The following is a 16,480-nucleotide window of genomic DNA, read 5'->3' as shown; positions in this document are numbered from 1 at the left end:
ATTGGATTCAGTGAAAGTATGGATGTCAGGAGATGGTCAAGATCAATCATCCACTCAGCACCTCTGGCAGAAGATAGATGCAAATACTTGACTTTCACATTCATGCCCTGGGCCCCATCAACACTGAGGACAGAAGTGTTCATCTCCTATATGAAAGGACTGCAAAGCTTTGATCTAATGCATCAGGTGCAGAATCACTGAGTCCTGTCTACTGCAATCAAGGTAGTTCCACAATGTACCATAACGAGATTAGTGTTTTGTTTCCAGGCTTCCTATATGCTCATCTGCACTCTTAACTGAAACAGGGCTCTACCCTGGACGTACAGTACAATATTGGTAGAGTGTGAAAGTGTAGTACTGTGTGATTACAGGTTGTAGCAGAATAGGTTTTCACTGCAGATGGTCCACAGTACTTCACAGGTAGTTTTGAACAAATAGAGTTGTCCTGCTTTTCCCATTTAACATGTTGGCGGAGACACACAACAGGATGGTGGCTTTCCTTGGTACGATGCCAGGACATTATCTTCACAGAGACTGTGCAGTGGTCACATCAAACAATAGCAGCAGGTGTCATGAACAGATGTACCTGCAGCAAGCAGATGGGTGATGATAAGTTTTATCCAGAAGAGCATAAGACGTAGGAGCAGAATTAGGCCATTCAGCCCATCTGCTCTGCCATTCCAACATGGCTGGTCCCTAATCCCACTAATCCCATACACCTGCCTTCTCATCATATCCTTTGATGCCCCGACTGATCAGGAAACTATCAACTTCTGACTTAAATATACGCACGGTCTTGGCCACCACTGCAGTGTGTGGTAGAGTATTCCACAGATTCACCACTCACTGGCTAAAAAAATTCGTCCTTACTTCTGTTCTAAAAGGTCAGCCATCAATTTTGAGGCTGTGCCCTCTAGTTCTGGACACCCCCACCATAGAAAAAAATTCTCTACACATCCACCCTCTCTAGTCCTTTCAACACTCAGTAGGTTTTAATGAGATTCCCCCGCATTCTTCTAAATTCCAGTGAGTACAGGCCCAAAGCTGCCAGACGCTCCTCATATGTTAACCCCTTCATTCCAGAATCATCCTCGTGAACCTCCTCTGGACTCTCTCCAATGATAACACATCCTTTCTGAGATATAGAGCCTAAAAATATTGACAATACTCCAAGTGTGGCCTGACTATTGTCTTATAAAGTCTCAGTATTATCTCCTTGCTTTTATATTCTATTCCCCTTGAAATAAATGCCAACATTGAATTTGCCTTCTTTACCACAGACCCAACCTGTAAATTAACCTCCTGGGAGTCTTGCATGAAGACTCCAAAGTGCTTCTACATCTCTGATGTTTGAACCTTCTCACCATTTATATATAGTCTGCACTGTTGTTCCTTTTATCGAAATGCATTATCACACATTTCCCAACACTGTATTCCAAATGCCACCTTTTCCCCATTTTTCCAATTTATCTAAGTCCTGCTGCAATCACGTTGCTTCCTCAGCACTAACCTACCCCTCTTCGTATCATCCGCCAACTTTGCCACAAAGCTATTAATTCCATTATCTAAATTATTGACAAACAACGTGAAAAGTAACGATACCAATACTGACCTCAGAGGAACACTGGCAGCCAACCAGAAAAGGCCCCCTTTATTCCCACTCACTGCCTCCTGCCTGTCAGCCATTCCTCTATCCATGCAATATCTTTCCTATAACGCCATAGGATTTTATCTTGTTAAGCAGCCTTAAGTGTGGCACATTATTAAATGTCATTTGAAAATCCAAGTAAATGACATCCACTGCCTCTCCTTTGTCCACCCTTCCTCGAAAAATTCTAGCAGATTTGTCAGGCAAGATTTCCCTTCACAAAAGCCATGCTGACTTTGACTTACTTTATCATTACTCTTCAAGTACCCTGATACCTCCACAGGCTCCAGCAAATTCCCAACCACTGAGGTTGGGCTAACTGGCCTATAATTTCCTTTCTTTTGCCTTCCTCCCTTCTTAAAGAGTGGAGTGATGCTTGTAAACTTCCATTCCTCTGGGACCATGCCAGGATCAAGTGATTCTTGAAAGATCATGACCAATACATCTGTTACCTCTTTAGCAACCGCTCTCAGGACTCTGGGATGTAATCCATCTGGTCCAGGTGACTTATCCACCTTAAGACCTTTGAGTTTTCCTAGCATTTTTTCCTTTGTAATAGCAAAAGCACTCACTCCTGCTCCCTGACACTCATGGACCTCTGGCACACTATTAAGTGTCTTCTACAATGAAGGATGATACAAAGAACCCATTAAGTTCATCGGCTATTTCTTCGTTCCCCCATTACTACCTCACCAGCATAATTTTCCAGTGGCCCAATTCAACTCTCACCTCTCTTCTACTATTTAACTGGAAAAAAAACTTTCAGTATCCTGCTTTATATTATTGGCTAGTTTGTCCTCATAATTCATCTTTTCCCTTCTTATAGCTTTCTTCAGTTGCCTTTTGTTGGATTTTAAAAGCTTCCCAGTTATCTAACTTCCCACTCACTATTGCTACCTTATATGCCCTTTCATTGGCTTTCATGTAGTCTTTAAATTCCTTTGTCAGCCACAGTTACCTACCCTGCCATTTGAGAACTTCTTTCTCTGTGGGACATATCTATCCTGCACCTTGTGAACTCTTCCCAGGAACTTCAGCCATCTCTGTTTTGCTGTCATCTCTGCCAGTATCCTCCACCAATCCACCTGGGCAAGCTCCCCTCTCTTGCCTCTGTAATTCCCTTTATTCCATTGTGATACTGATCCTGAATAGGTGTCTAAAATGATGAGAGATATTGATCGTGTGGAAAGCCAACGGCTTTTTCCCTAGGGCAGAAATGGCTAACATGAGGGGGCACAGTTTCAAGATACTTGGAAGTAGGTACAAAGGGGATGTCAAGGGTAAGTTTTTCACACAGAGAGTGGTGGGTGTGTGGAATGCCCTGCCAGTAATGGTGGTGGAGGCAGTTTCTAGATTACATTATATGGTCATCACAACATTGTGAGCAGAAGGGCCTGTAATGTGCTATAGAGTTTTATGTTCTATGTGACATGCGTCTCCCTCTCAAATTACAGTATGAATGCAATCATATAATGATCACTGTCTCCTAACGGTTCCTTTACATTAAGCTCCCTAATTAGATCTGGGTTCTTACACAACACCCAATCTGATAACCTTTCCCCAAGTAGGCTCAAGCAGAAGCTGCTTTAAAAAGCCATCTCGTAGGCATTCAACAAATACTCTACATCTCCTCTTTCAAATGATGTATTGCTTTCTGAAGATTATCCCTTGCATCAGTTCAGTTGTCACCTGTCACTATCTCCTTCCAGAAGTTGTGTCCTTCAGGACCCAGCTAACTTGGTCATCTAGCAAGCTGTTGAGTGCTCTTGCTGATGCCCATTAGGAAGTCGCAGTCTGTCTCCTTCCTATTCCCAATACTTCTTCCAACAAAATTCAACAAAAGGTGCATAAAAAATAGAGGAAGGACACCATTCTGCTTTCAATGTCTGCCCTGTCATTCAGTGTCATGGCTGATCTCTCTCACTGGCATTTTCCTACACTAACTCTATATCCTTTGATTCCCTTAATACCAAACTAAAATCTATTGATCTGTGCCTTGAATCTACTCAGTGACTGAGCTTCCATCAATCACTGGGAAGAGAAATCCAAAGATTCATTGACTTGTGAGTGAAGAAATCTTTTCCCCATCTCTGCCGATTGGCGAACCTGTTATTTTGAGATGGTGACCACTGTTCCAGCCGTCCCAGCCAGAGGAACCATTTTACTTACATCTCAGGCAGCATCAAAGGAGGAGAATAAACAGTCGATGATTCAGGCCCAGACCCTTCACCAGTCTTGATGAAGGGTCTCAGCCCAAAATGTTGACTGTTTATTTCTCTCCCTAGATGCTGCCTGATTTGCTGCATTCCTCCAGCATTTTGTGTGTGTTGCTCAAGACACTTAAAAACTGCAGAACCTCTTGTATCTATATTTAACCTACATTTACCCTTAAGAAACTAAGCCAGAAAATTCTGAAATATCCTAGCTGGTCAGGCAGGAACTGTGGAAGGAGAGACAATTTACATTTTGAGTCCAGGACCCATCATCTGAACTGATTACAAAGGGTTCCTGATCAAGGTCAATTGTATTTCCTTCCATAGGTATTGCCTGACCTGTTCAGTGATTCCAACATTTTCTACTTTTGTGTCTTATCTCCAGTATTTGCAAAAGTCCCAGAAGAACTTTGTCTTAACGAGATCATCCTTGATTCTCTGGAGAATGTAGGTTCAGACTACTCAGTCTTGCCTCAAAGAACAATCACTCTATCACAGCCAGTGTTCCATTCCTTTTCTTGCAAGTATACCTTTTCTCAGGTGGTGGGATCTGTGCAAAATATATCCCAGTGGCGCCCCATATAATTATTGTAAGATAACTTTTCTCTTATATTCAAATTCATTTATAATGAAGGCCATCATGGTTGACAGCTGCATGTCAACTTTCACTTATTCACACATAAGAACACTCAGAACCCTCTGAATACCAACACCTTCAGTCCCTCATCTTAAAACACACCCCACTTTGCACCATTTTTCTATCAAAGTGTGTGACCTTACATTTCCCCATATTATATCTCATCTGCCATTTGCTTAGCTTTTTTTTATGATCCTCTGAATCACTTCTGCAAACTCTTTGAGTACCAAGTCATCAGCTGCGAGAGGACAGTAGGGCTAATCAGCAGGAGGCTTCCTTGCAGGCTTGTGATCAGATGTGATGTGCGCTGCGGTGAATGCTAAGGACTCCCAGTGCACCACCACTGCAAGTGCATACTGATGTACCAGGACTTCCTTCAGGATGGGACATAACCAGGTGTGGTGATGGAGAACTCCAAAATGATGACTAAAAGGAATGATTGAGTAACTACATCAGATTAATGATCGACTTAGCAATAGGGAGCAATAGGGAGCCAATTTACACAGCATTCTCAAAATGTCTTGAGGGGAACTTTCCAATGTAGATTGGTCTTTTGCTACATCTGAATCTGGTGCATTGTTTCATTCTTAATATGTTTAAATGTACTGATTTGATACAACTGAGTGGCTTGCTAGGGCATTTCAGAGGGTAGTTAACTTTTATGTCTGGAGTCACATTTAGGTTGGCTAAGGATGACAAATAATATTCTCTCAAAGATATTACTGAACCAGACATTTTTTTAATGGAAACCGACTGCTTTCAGTACTTAAATAGCTTTCTAAAAAAAAATCCAGGTTAATTAATTAACTGGAGATAAATTCTCCAGATAAAACAGATGGATTTGAACTTATGTCTCTGGATTGTTAGCTCAGGCCTCTAGATTATTATTCCAATAATTTAACCACCGTGTTGCAATTCCCAGGACTACAAACATCAGCAGCCATGTCTCGTCAATTTACACTTTTACAAGTTATATATTGAAGACAAAGAAAGAGGAAGCAATCATATTATATCCAAGTTGGGTGATATCTATGTGTTAGGAGAAAAGCTAAAATATGAGGATGTAAGAATAGAGATAGTAAGGATGAATGTGGGAAGAGTATAATAGTTATCTAATAGGTAGGGTTAATTAACCCTGGCAAGAAGAATGCAAAAGCAAACTATTTTTTAAGAGCTGAGGTACTCAAAATTATTGGGGCCTTAACATGCTGAATCATGAAAAAGAGAAAGTACACATGCAGGCACAGAAAGCAATTAGGAAGCAAATGTCATTTCTAGACTTCATTTTAGAATATGAGGTATAAAAAGAAAGCCTTCCTGAACTCATATAAGGCCTTGGCAAGTGAACACCTGTACTCTGTGCAATTCCCGTCTTCTTACTTAATGAAGGCAACATGTGCTTTAGAGAGAGTTCCACGAAGGTTCATTATTCAGATTTATCGAATGGTGGGGGCTGGTTGTCATAAATTGAATCATAAAATCCTTAAGGTGCTTGACAGGGTAGCTGCCGGAAGCATGTTTTCTTTGGCTGAAGCATCCAGAGGTAGGGGACATAGAATAAAATGTTCATACACTTATTACTGAGATTAAGAAATTTCTTTATACAGAGGATTGTAAATCTTTGAAATTCTCTTTTTTTAGAGACTGGGGAGGTTCAGTTGTAGAATAACCTCTAGTTGAGAAAGGGATGGAAAATTGTGGTATTATTCAAATTCAGCCAAAATCGAGGACTGTACATCCCAACTTGTATTGTTCACTTCCGCTTACTGACCCGCATTGGTACCACTTAAGTAAAGTTCTGATTTTTAGACTCTACCAGGATTCCCCACCCCTTTTTATTTTTTCTCTCAGTATGTTCTAACTCTTCCCTCCTATATAGCCCTCTATTTTCATCCCTGGGCCTGTCTAAGAGGTTTTTAAATACCCCTAATGTATTTGCCTCTACCACTACCCCTGGCAGCACTTTCCATGAACCCACCACACTCTGAACTTTCCTCCAATCTCCTTAAAATTATGCCCTCTCATATCACCCATTTCTATCCTGAGAAAAAGTCTCTGGCTGTCCACTCTATCTCTGTCTCTTATCATCCTTCACTCCAAAGAGAAAAGCCCTGTTCATTCAAACTTTCCTCAAAAGACATGTTTTCTAATCCAGGCCAGATCCTGATAAATCTCCTCGGTACTCCCTATAAAGATTCCACATTCTTCCTTTCATGAGGCGACTAGAACTCCAGTGTGGACTTGGGGTTTTATAAAGCTGTGACAGTCCCTAGTGGCTCTTGAACTCATTCCCTCAACTAATGAAGGCCTTTTTAAGCACCTTTTCAACTTGTGCTGCAACTGTGATGGGCCTTTGGAACATGGACACCAAAGTTCTTATGCTTCTCCCCACTGTAACCTTTTCTAGCACACACCCCTCCAATGTCACTCAACTCTTTTAATTCTGCTCATTCCACTATTTAAACACTTTCATTAGCTTCAGCTGTGTAGGCAGGTGCCAAACTCTGAAATTTCCTTCCTTCCTTAGGTTAATTAATCACGAGTGTACCTGGGTGATATAGGCCCAATGGACCAGAAGGCTGTAATTCCAAACATATCAATAAATAAATAAACCTGACCACTTTCCTGCAACTCCTTACTTACTTAAGGCAGCTTAAAATCTAGCTTAGTCATATCCACCTTCCAGTCCTATCAGATTCCATCGTCTACACCCCTTTGTGGCTTCCACTTATCATCTCCCTTCTTCTTTTGCTATTTCACTCTTCCCTCCTCCATCTGCCTATCACCACCAATCGCTTGCCAGTTCTTGATCCAACCCTCAAAAAGTCAAAGTATATTTTTATCGAAGTATGTATACAGAATACAATTCTGAGATTCATCCCACCAACCTCTTCATACTTGCTATCTCCACTTTACAGTATAGTTCAGTCCAGATGAAGGGTCTCAACCTGAAACATCAACTGTCCATTTCCCTTCACAGATACTGCCTGACCCATTGAGTTCCTCCAGGTTCTTATTTGTTGCTCCAGATACCCTAACACCTCCACATATGCCTTGGTGTCAACGCTGGTATGAGAAAGATAGAGGCAGAACTACACGTGGTGCCACCTCAGAACTCCAGCAACCCCCTGGAGTTTGCACATTCTCCCTGTGACCACATGGGTCCACTCAGTGGTCCGATTTCCTTCTGCGTCCCTAAAACTTGGGCAACTTTAATTGGCCACTGCAAATTGCCCTTTATGTGTAGAGAAGCATGGGTTCTGTGGAAAGGTGATGGAAATGCAGGAAGAGTAAAATGTGATTCATGTAATATTAGTGTAAATGGGTGCACAAACTCAATGGGCCAAGCGTCCTTCTTCTGTCTATCAATATAAGAAAGAGTTGCTGAAACTCTGCATTCCTCCACATACACAGCAGCTGAAACAAACAAGACATACACATACAATTGTAGAAAAAATTTTCATGTGTAAATACTTGGTTTCATTGTGGATAGAGCAATCAAATCAACCTCTTCACACACTGGGCTAGAATAATTCTCTAAATCTTTAAGATCAGACACAGAGTTAAAATATCAGGTCAATGACCTTTTGTGAAGTAAAAGGCCACTGACCTGAAACAATCCTCCAGATATGATTTTGCTTACTGATGTTTTCTAATTCAAACTTTCAAGATCACAGTATTTTGCTTTATTAAGGGTAGGATCAGTCTCCATGTACACAAAGATTAAAATTACTCTTGATGTACACAGAGATCAAATCAGTCCTTAAATGCAAGTGATAGAAAATGTTTAGGCTGAGATAAAGACAATCTTGATAGAATAGTGATCAAATGAATCCAATATACACAGGGATGCAAGGTATCTTAATATACGTAGGCAGAGAATAAATTCTGATATCTACAGTGTTGGAAAGCCTCCATATACACAGAGCTAGCATCTTTTCTGTTGTAATATACACAGAGAAAAAAATCTATCAACCAACATGCAATGGGATCACTCAAAATATACAGGTATGCTATCAGTTGCAATATACTTACAAATTGATTTAATCTTAGTGTACACGGGGAGAGGATTAGTGGTGATATACCCTACACTAGGATCTATTTTAATAAATATATATGGCAAAAGACTCAAACTCGATATACACGATCAGTGTCACTGCACACAATGATTGGATAATTGCTGTGATCTACACAGAGATGGAGACAATCCCTATGGGTTCAGGATTAAAACACACTCAATGTACAGAGCAATCAATCTAGTTCTGGTTTATGTTAGGTAAAAAACCAGAATTCATGTAGTCTGCCTTTTTAATTCCTGTCAGAGCTCTGATCTGTGGTAAACTACCCATCCCTATCCCTGTCTGAAGCTCAATCAGAGAGCTCACAACCTTGTTGTCAGATTTGATCACGTTAAGTTTTGGAACACATATACATGCCATTACCACACCTGTTTATTTCCATCCCTGTCACCAGTTGGTTCCACTTCAGTCTCAGATTCATTCTCCAGAACTGTCAATTCCAAAATGCACACTGCTCATTTTACCCTGTGTAAACATCAAAAACTCTGTTGCCCATGATTTAACTTGCAGCAGTCTTTTCCACATTAAAATCAGTTAACATAATTGATTCCCAGTTGAGCAATTTATAAACTTCCAATCCCTACAAACCCCTCTTTCACCTCCTATATTCCAAGATATCAGACTCTGGCCCATTGCTCAGCCCCAAATGTAACCACAACATCAGAGCACTTGCTGAATCTTGAACCTCTAATGCTTCCCCCCTACATCTGAATCTCCCTACATTTCCCATTTTACATAGCTCCTTACAATCTGGCTTATTGATCACTGTTGTTTTGGTAATTTGTTCTGATGCTATGTCAATGTCAAGTTTGGTTAATCATGCTCCTGTAGGGGATATTGAAGCATTTTGTATGCCGCAGTTGCTATCTAAAAACGAGAATATGCTGTTGATGAAGTTCTATAGTATAATGTCATTGATTGCATTCAAAACAACAATCGATAGATAGCAAAGAAATTAAAGGATGTGCAGTCAGAACAGGAAAATGGTACTAAGAGAGAAGAGAAGCTTGTTTATGTTCCCGGTGCTATTTGTGTGATTTGGTTTTTGCGCAAGGATGGGAGTTTGGGGTCTGACGTTCTTGTTGCAGTCTGCACGATTTGTGTTTTTTTTTTGCTCATGGGGGAGTTGATGTTCTTGTTGCCATTTGTACAATTTGTTTTTTTTTCGCGTGTGGGAGGGAGCGTTGATGTTGCTCTTTGAACGGCATCCATGATTTTCTTTGTTTCGTGGCTGGCTGGAGAAGACAAATCTCAGAGTTGTATACTCCATGCACACTTTGATAATAAATGTACCTTGAACTGCATTTGGTTCATTTCCACTCATTTTCTTTAACATACACCCAAACAACAATAACATAAAAGATATACAGTGAGAGAATCAGTCAATATACATGAAGAATGACCAATGTCTATATATACAGGGATGAAATTAATCTTGATACACAAAGGGTCAAATCACCCTCAGTCGAGGCAGCAATACAGCCCCTTCAAATATGCAGACAGAGCACTGACCATGTGCACAGATGTAAAATTACCCTGACTTTACACCATCATGCAATTTGCTTCTATTGTCACAAGAATAGATGCAATATTAGAATCTGCCGTCATACAGACATGCATAGAGTCAGCCTTAAACAGACAATGTCTTGAGACTTAGAGCCTCCTTACATGAAAAATTAGAATCAGCTTTCATGTGAGCAAGGACAGACTAGCCCAGAAATAGAGTATCAGATTGACATGCATGGGGTTAGACTCAGCCTAGATGTACACAGCTTGGAATCAACAACGCACACACAAGGTTAAAATCAGGTGCATATACCCATTTCTAAATTCAGGCAACATATCAACAGGGTTAGAATGAGACCCATGTGCAGCATTAGAATCAGCTTTGATAAATGCAGTGTTAGAATGAACCTCAACATGCACAGAAATAGAAATAATCTCCATACACACATGTAAAATAAACCTCTATATACAAAAGGTTGGAATCAGTTATTAGATACACAGGTTTAAGACCAACTTTCATAGAAGCAGGGTGAGAATCAACACCCAGAATCTGTACTGTAGAATTTGATGTACTGTATACAGTGTTAAAATGAGCCTCAGTATTTACATGGTGAAAATTGGTCTCCATACACAAGGGTTTAAAATTATTCATCCCCATGGATAGAATCACCTTAATATGCATAACATTTGACTTATCCACCATATACACAGAATCAACCGCTTTATGCACAGCATTAGAATAATCAATCATATACACAGTAAGAATCAGCAGTCACATTCACAGGATTAGAATCAGCCTCCATATATGCAGCCTTCAAATTTTCCTTGCATACACATGGTTAGAATCTGTTGGAAGGTTGGTAGTAACCTTAATGTTAATTCTGTTCCTCATTCCATGCATGCTGCCTGACCTGCTAAGTGCATGCACCAGTTTTTTATTTTTGTTTCAGTTTTCCAGGATCTGCAAGCTATGTCATTGTGATTTTTTTTTACGTTTCTATTTACAGGTTAGAATCACCACACACACACACACACACACACACACACACACACACACACACACACACACACACACACACACACACACACACACACACACACACACACACACACACACACACACACACACACACACACAATCAAACCCCAAATATACAGTTAAAATTATATACTATATACACAGGGTTAGTAACAGCTTCTACATGTAGTAGGTGGAATCAAGGCCATATGCTCACAGCTTGAAGCAACCCGATACACACAGGGCTACAATTCTCCCCTTACGTGGCTAGAATTATTTCCCCATATACTATTAGAATTTTCCCTCCCCTATTTATACAGGGTTAGAATCATCTCCATATACCTAGGGTTAGAATTATTCCACCCAGATATCCACTGTTAGAATTATCTACATTTGCACAGGGTTAGATCCATCTCCCATATAGACAGGGTTAGAATCATCCTCCATGTACACAAGGTTAGAATCATCTCCCATGTACACAGGATTAAAATCATCCCCCATATAGACAGGGTTGGAATCATCCCCTCTGTACACATGGTTAGAATCATCCCATCTACATAGGGTTAGAATAATCCCCCATGTACACAGGGTTAGAATCATCCCATGTACACAGGGTTAGAATAATCCCCCATGTACACAGGGTTAGAATCATCTCCCCTTTACACAGGGTTAGAATCATCCCATCTACACAGGGTTAGAATCATCCTCCATGTACACAGGGTTAGAATAATCTCCCCTTTACACAGGGTTAGAATCATCTCCCCTTTACACAGGGTTAGAATTATCCCTCATGTACACAGGGTTAGAATCATCTCCCCTTTACACAGGGTTAGAATTATTCCTCATGTACACAGGGCTAGAATTATCCCCAGAAACACAAGATTAGAATCAGCTTCTATATCCGCTGGGTGGTTCAGCAACCATAGTTTAACCCATTCTCCCTCACACAGGGGAAAATTATCCTCCATACATAGGTGGGATTATAATATAATGGACCATCTACGTTTACAGTTGGAATCAATCTTGTTATACAACAGTAAATAATGCTATTCATGGACACAAATATAACAACTGTCATCCTGTCTCATTGGGAGTTAGAAACTGAAGCGTATACAGTCCTGGTTGTAACTGGAAAGGAGATTAGTCAGCATGAATTTATTTACACGCTGAAATGTAAAATACTTTATGAGTTTGTTGATTTTGATTGATAATCCCTGCTCCTAAACTAGTGCAACATCTGTAATAATTGTGTTAATTCCCTAGACTTCTGAAGCATGCACAACATCCAACTCGAACAACGTACACAAACCACTGACATATGCACACATGGACACGTGCAAACACATACGCGTACAAAGGAACACTACCCCACGCATGCACAACCATACATCCAGGCATAACTACTCACACAAATTTATACAGTTCTCTCTCTCTTTCACACACACACAGTCAGTCAAATGCACACAGCAATTCTTCGCACAAACGCGCGCGCACACATACACACAAGTGTAAAGCGCACCTACACATGCACACTTGCATACTGCTTTGCACACCTGAGAGAAATTTAGTTTCTCACTTTCTCACACGCACACGCGCTCAAATGCGCACAGCCATTCCTCACACACACACACGTGCAAACGCGTGAGGACGTGCACACACACTCACACACTTCATATTCCCTCAGTGCAACATTTGCAGTTATGCTAATGCAACCTGGTTACTTACGAAATTTGGGTCTGATGATGGAGTGAGTGCCAGTGGTCGATTCCCCCAATTTCGATAGCGTCCAGGATGGCGTGGAGTCGTGCAGGAAGAATTTGCTTGAAGAGGTAGAATAGGGCACTGTCTGCCAGGGAGTGCCATGGGTGGCAGTGGGTGTGAGGCGGTAGGGTGAAGTTCCCGGGGCACTGGAGGTGAGCGGGGCCCTTGGTCTCGGCGTCGGGGTCGAGGGGCTGTGGAGGGCAGTGGTGGAGTGTATTGTACCCTGGGTGGCGAGCCTAGGCGTGACGGACATTGTACCCCGGGTACTGGGGCTAACAGTACTGGTGGGAGGGTTTGCAGCAGCGTACGTGGTAGTGGTCTCTGCATGCTTGGGGACAGAGCTTGGTTTGGAGAGGAAGATGGGATCTTGCCCAACGGGGTTGGATTCCAGTTGATCCGACGGCACATATTCCTTGACCGATCCCACCACAATCCACCTGAGCAGCATCAAGCTGAGTCCGAGCCCAATGAATCCAATGAGAAGAGGGACGACGCACAACCAGGTTTGCTGGCGAGGCCACACAATGCACCCACTGCAGTGTAAAACCCGGGATGGTGGAGAACTCTCCTGTTCCTCTGTCGGATTAGCACCTTCCGAGTCTGCAGAAACAACAGGAAAAACAGGTGGAGCTGAAGAGATACCTCCTTCACTCATCCTGTAGAGAATGCCAAGCTCTCGAGCCCACAGACAGACATCAGGAACACATTGCCCAGGGATCAAAGAGGCCGAAAAAACAGACAGGGCGAGTGCATTGGGTAGAAAAATTCCCCCCTTCTCCCGTCAGCTGCAGGATCTGGCGGTCATGGAGCAATCATCTGGCGGGGAGAACTTGGCGATGCGGGAGAGGTGCTGAGTCAGCTACATCACATCGCTTGCCCGTTTCTCTGCTGGGACTGGCCTCACGCCTTCTCTCCTTGGCTCTCCCTCGCAGACTCTGCGGGGCCACAGTTCACCTTCCAGCGTAGAGCATCTTCGGGAGCCCAGCGTTCCCCGGCACTAGCACACACCCAGGCAGACACACACACGCACACACACAAAAACGCAAACACACACACACATACATACACACACACACACACACGCGCGCGCACACACACTCACACACACAAACACACGCACACACACACACAATCTACTGCTTCTTTTTCACCGGACCCCACAACCATCCGATCGCTGGCCGTCAGAAGCAACAGAGCAGCATAATGCACCTGCTAATCTCGCGTCGGTATCCAACCCTTGCCCAGTACTTAAGGACACAAACCAATCGGCTTGCTGGGAGGGAGGACTGCTTGCTGCAGACAAGGGAACGGCATCGGCGGAGCCGCCTGACATTGCATGTTGAAATCTAGCAGCTTCCTACCACGCCAACCCTCATCGCTGTCAGAGACAAGAGGCAAAAGAGGAGGAACGGCTCAAGAATGTGCGGCTTAGCGTGGAACACAAAATGCAGAAACTGCAGAAAGCCTATCGGGTGTCGGGTTGGAGATATTCTTGCGCCCCTCCCATCCCCCTAATGCAAAAATGGAGGTAGAATCTCTCAGCATAAATAAATGATCCTTCCCAAATTCCCCTCGGGAGCTCCGGGCCCATTCCTTAAGCTTCTGTCTCCTCAGGAGCCAGAAGATGTTAATCTGCTAGCGGGCGTTCTAATTCATTTTTCATAAAGTGATGGCCAATAAAAGACCCAGGCTTTGTTTGTGTGGGGAGAGGGTGCTGCCTGTGCACTCTTGATTAAGAAGCAGAACTCAGTAAGAGGCATGTCCCGGAGCCATGCTGTGCATCCGCAACGAATCTTAGAGTCAAGGACAAGGAGAAAAGGGAAGGTATGTCGAGGGAGCTTTCAGCAGTGCTGCTCGCGTTAACTAGAACAGTGCCGGGCTGCCTGCTCACCTCGTCCAGTGCCTTCCCCTGTCACTCGATTTCCAACAGCCCTTCGTTCATTTAACCTTTATTCCGGGAGAAATGATACACATAATCAAACACTTCAGCTTCTGCCTTCGGAAAGAACTAATGCAGTCATACCTGGGATGAGTTGCAAGCTGGAATCCACCCGGGGGAGGGGGTGGGGGTGGGGTTCAGGGCTTTAAGTACAAAAGACCATTAATCTGCTGATAAGTTTTAGGCTCGATCCAGTGGATTGATTGGGGTATAATCAATAGAATAGCAGATACAGTGGAGTGAGTTAAAGGCTGTACTATAATGGAGGAGGTGAGCAGAGGTGTAGGTGGGATTGTATTTCAAATAACACACAACTCGGGAATGGATCATACCCTGGAACACTGAGGTTCTGGGGCTTTATATATTACAAACACACGCGTGCACACGCACACACTCACACATCTCTCTCTATCTCTCACACACACATATACTCTCTCTCTCTCCCTCTCCCTCTCCCTCTCCCTTGCCCTCTCCCTCTCTCTCGCGTGCGAGACCGCATATTGACATTTCAAGGTTTATGTTTGGAATGAGCCCCAGACAGTAATCAAATACAGCAAAAGTGCCCGGGGAACTTAGCTGGTCAGTCAGCCTCTGTGGAGGGAAATGGACAGCTGATGATCAGACAGACAAGAAATTAATGCAGATGGAGTACAGACGAGGGGAGTGCAAGGCTATGCACTTTGGCATGAAGAATAAAGGTGTAGACTTATTGTCTGAATAAAGCAAATATTCAAAAATGTGAAATGCAAAGGGACTTGGGAGCCCTAGTGCAGTATACTTGCATATTGAGCTGACAGGAAGGGAAATGCAATGTTAGCACACTTTTCAAAAAGCCTGAATGTACTACTGAGTCTTCATAAAATGTTGGTCAGACCACATTTGCAACATTATGAGCAATTTTGTGTCCGATGTCTAAGGAAGGACATGCTGGAGAGCGTCCAGAGGAGTTTCACTTTAATGATTCTAGAAATTCAAATTTAATGTATGGGAGGGGGCATGTTCGATGCCTCTGGGCCTGTACTTGATGGAGTTCAGAAGGATGGGGGGGGGGGGGTGGATCTCAGTAAAACTGACCGAGTACTGAAAGGTCTGGATAGAGTGGATGAGGAGAGAATATTTCTATTAATAGGAGAGTCTAGGATCTGAGGGCACACCCTCAGAATAAAGGAATACACCTCTGAACTTGAGGTGTGGAGGAATTCCTTCAGCCAAAGACTGGTAAATCTGTGAAATTTGTTGCCAAGGAGAGCTGTGGAGGCCTAGCCATTGGCTGTATTTAGGCAAAGATCAATAGGTTCTTGATTGGTAAGCGGGTTAAGAGTTACAGGGAAAAGGTAGGCGAATAGAGTTGAGGCAAAACAAATTAGCTATGCTTGAATGGCAGAGCAGGCTCAATAAGCAGAATGGCCTAATTCTGTTCTTATATCTCATGGTCTTAATGACATCTCAGTTCATAACATCAACTGCCAGTTTCCCCTCACAGATGCTGCCTGGCCTGCTGAGTTCCTCCAGCAGTTTGACTATTTAGCTCCAGATTACAATCTCTTCTGATCTGGTTTAATCTATGAACAATGGGATGCCCATGATTGAGGTACTGCCTGAAATTAATTAAGGAGTTGGAGTAAATTTATACTTAGCTCAATACTCCAAGTGTGGCCTCACCAACAACTTCCATGACT

General features: G+C 42.7%; 1 protein-coding gene across 3 annotated transcripts in view; it reads right to left on the bottom strand.

Annotated features, from left to right (window-relative positions):
• Positions 1-14,262, bottom strand: part of LOC140714254 (pro-neuregulin-3, membrane-bound isoform-like) — a 661,105-nt gene extending 646,843 nt beyond the window's left edge. Inside the window, exon 1 of one of the 3 annotated variants that reach the window (XM_073025309.1) lies at positions 12,827-14,262. In XM_073025309.1, coding sequence (XP_072881410.1) covers positions 12,827-13,517 — 691 coding nt within the window. In that variant the 5' untranslated portion in view covers positions 13,518-14,262. The remainder of the gene's footprint in view (positions 1-12,826) is intronic. The other 2 variants (XM_073025310.1, XM_073025308.1) reach the window with 2 other exon arrangements.
• Positions 14,263-16,480: the final 2,218 nt, after the last annotated feature.

Source organism: Hemitrygon akajei, chromosome 21 (genome assembly GCF_048418815.1).
Source record: "Hemitrygon akajei chromosome 21, sHemAka1.3, whole genome shotgun sequence".
Lineage (NCBI taxonomy): Eukaryota > Metazoa > Chordata > Chondrichthyes > Myliobatiformes > Dasyatidae > Hemitrygon > Hemitrygon akajei.
This window is presented reverse-complemented; position numbering and strand designations above follow the sequence as displayed.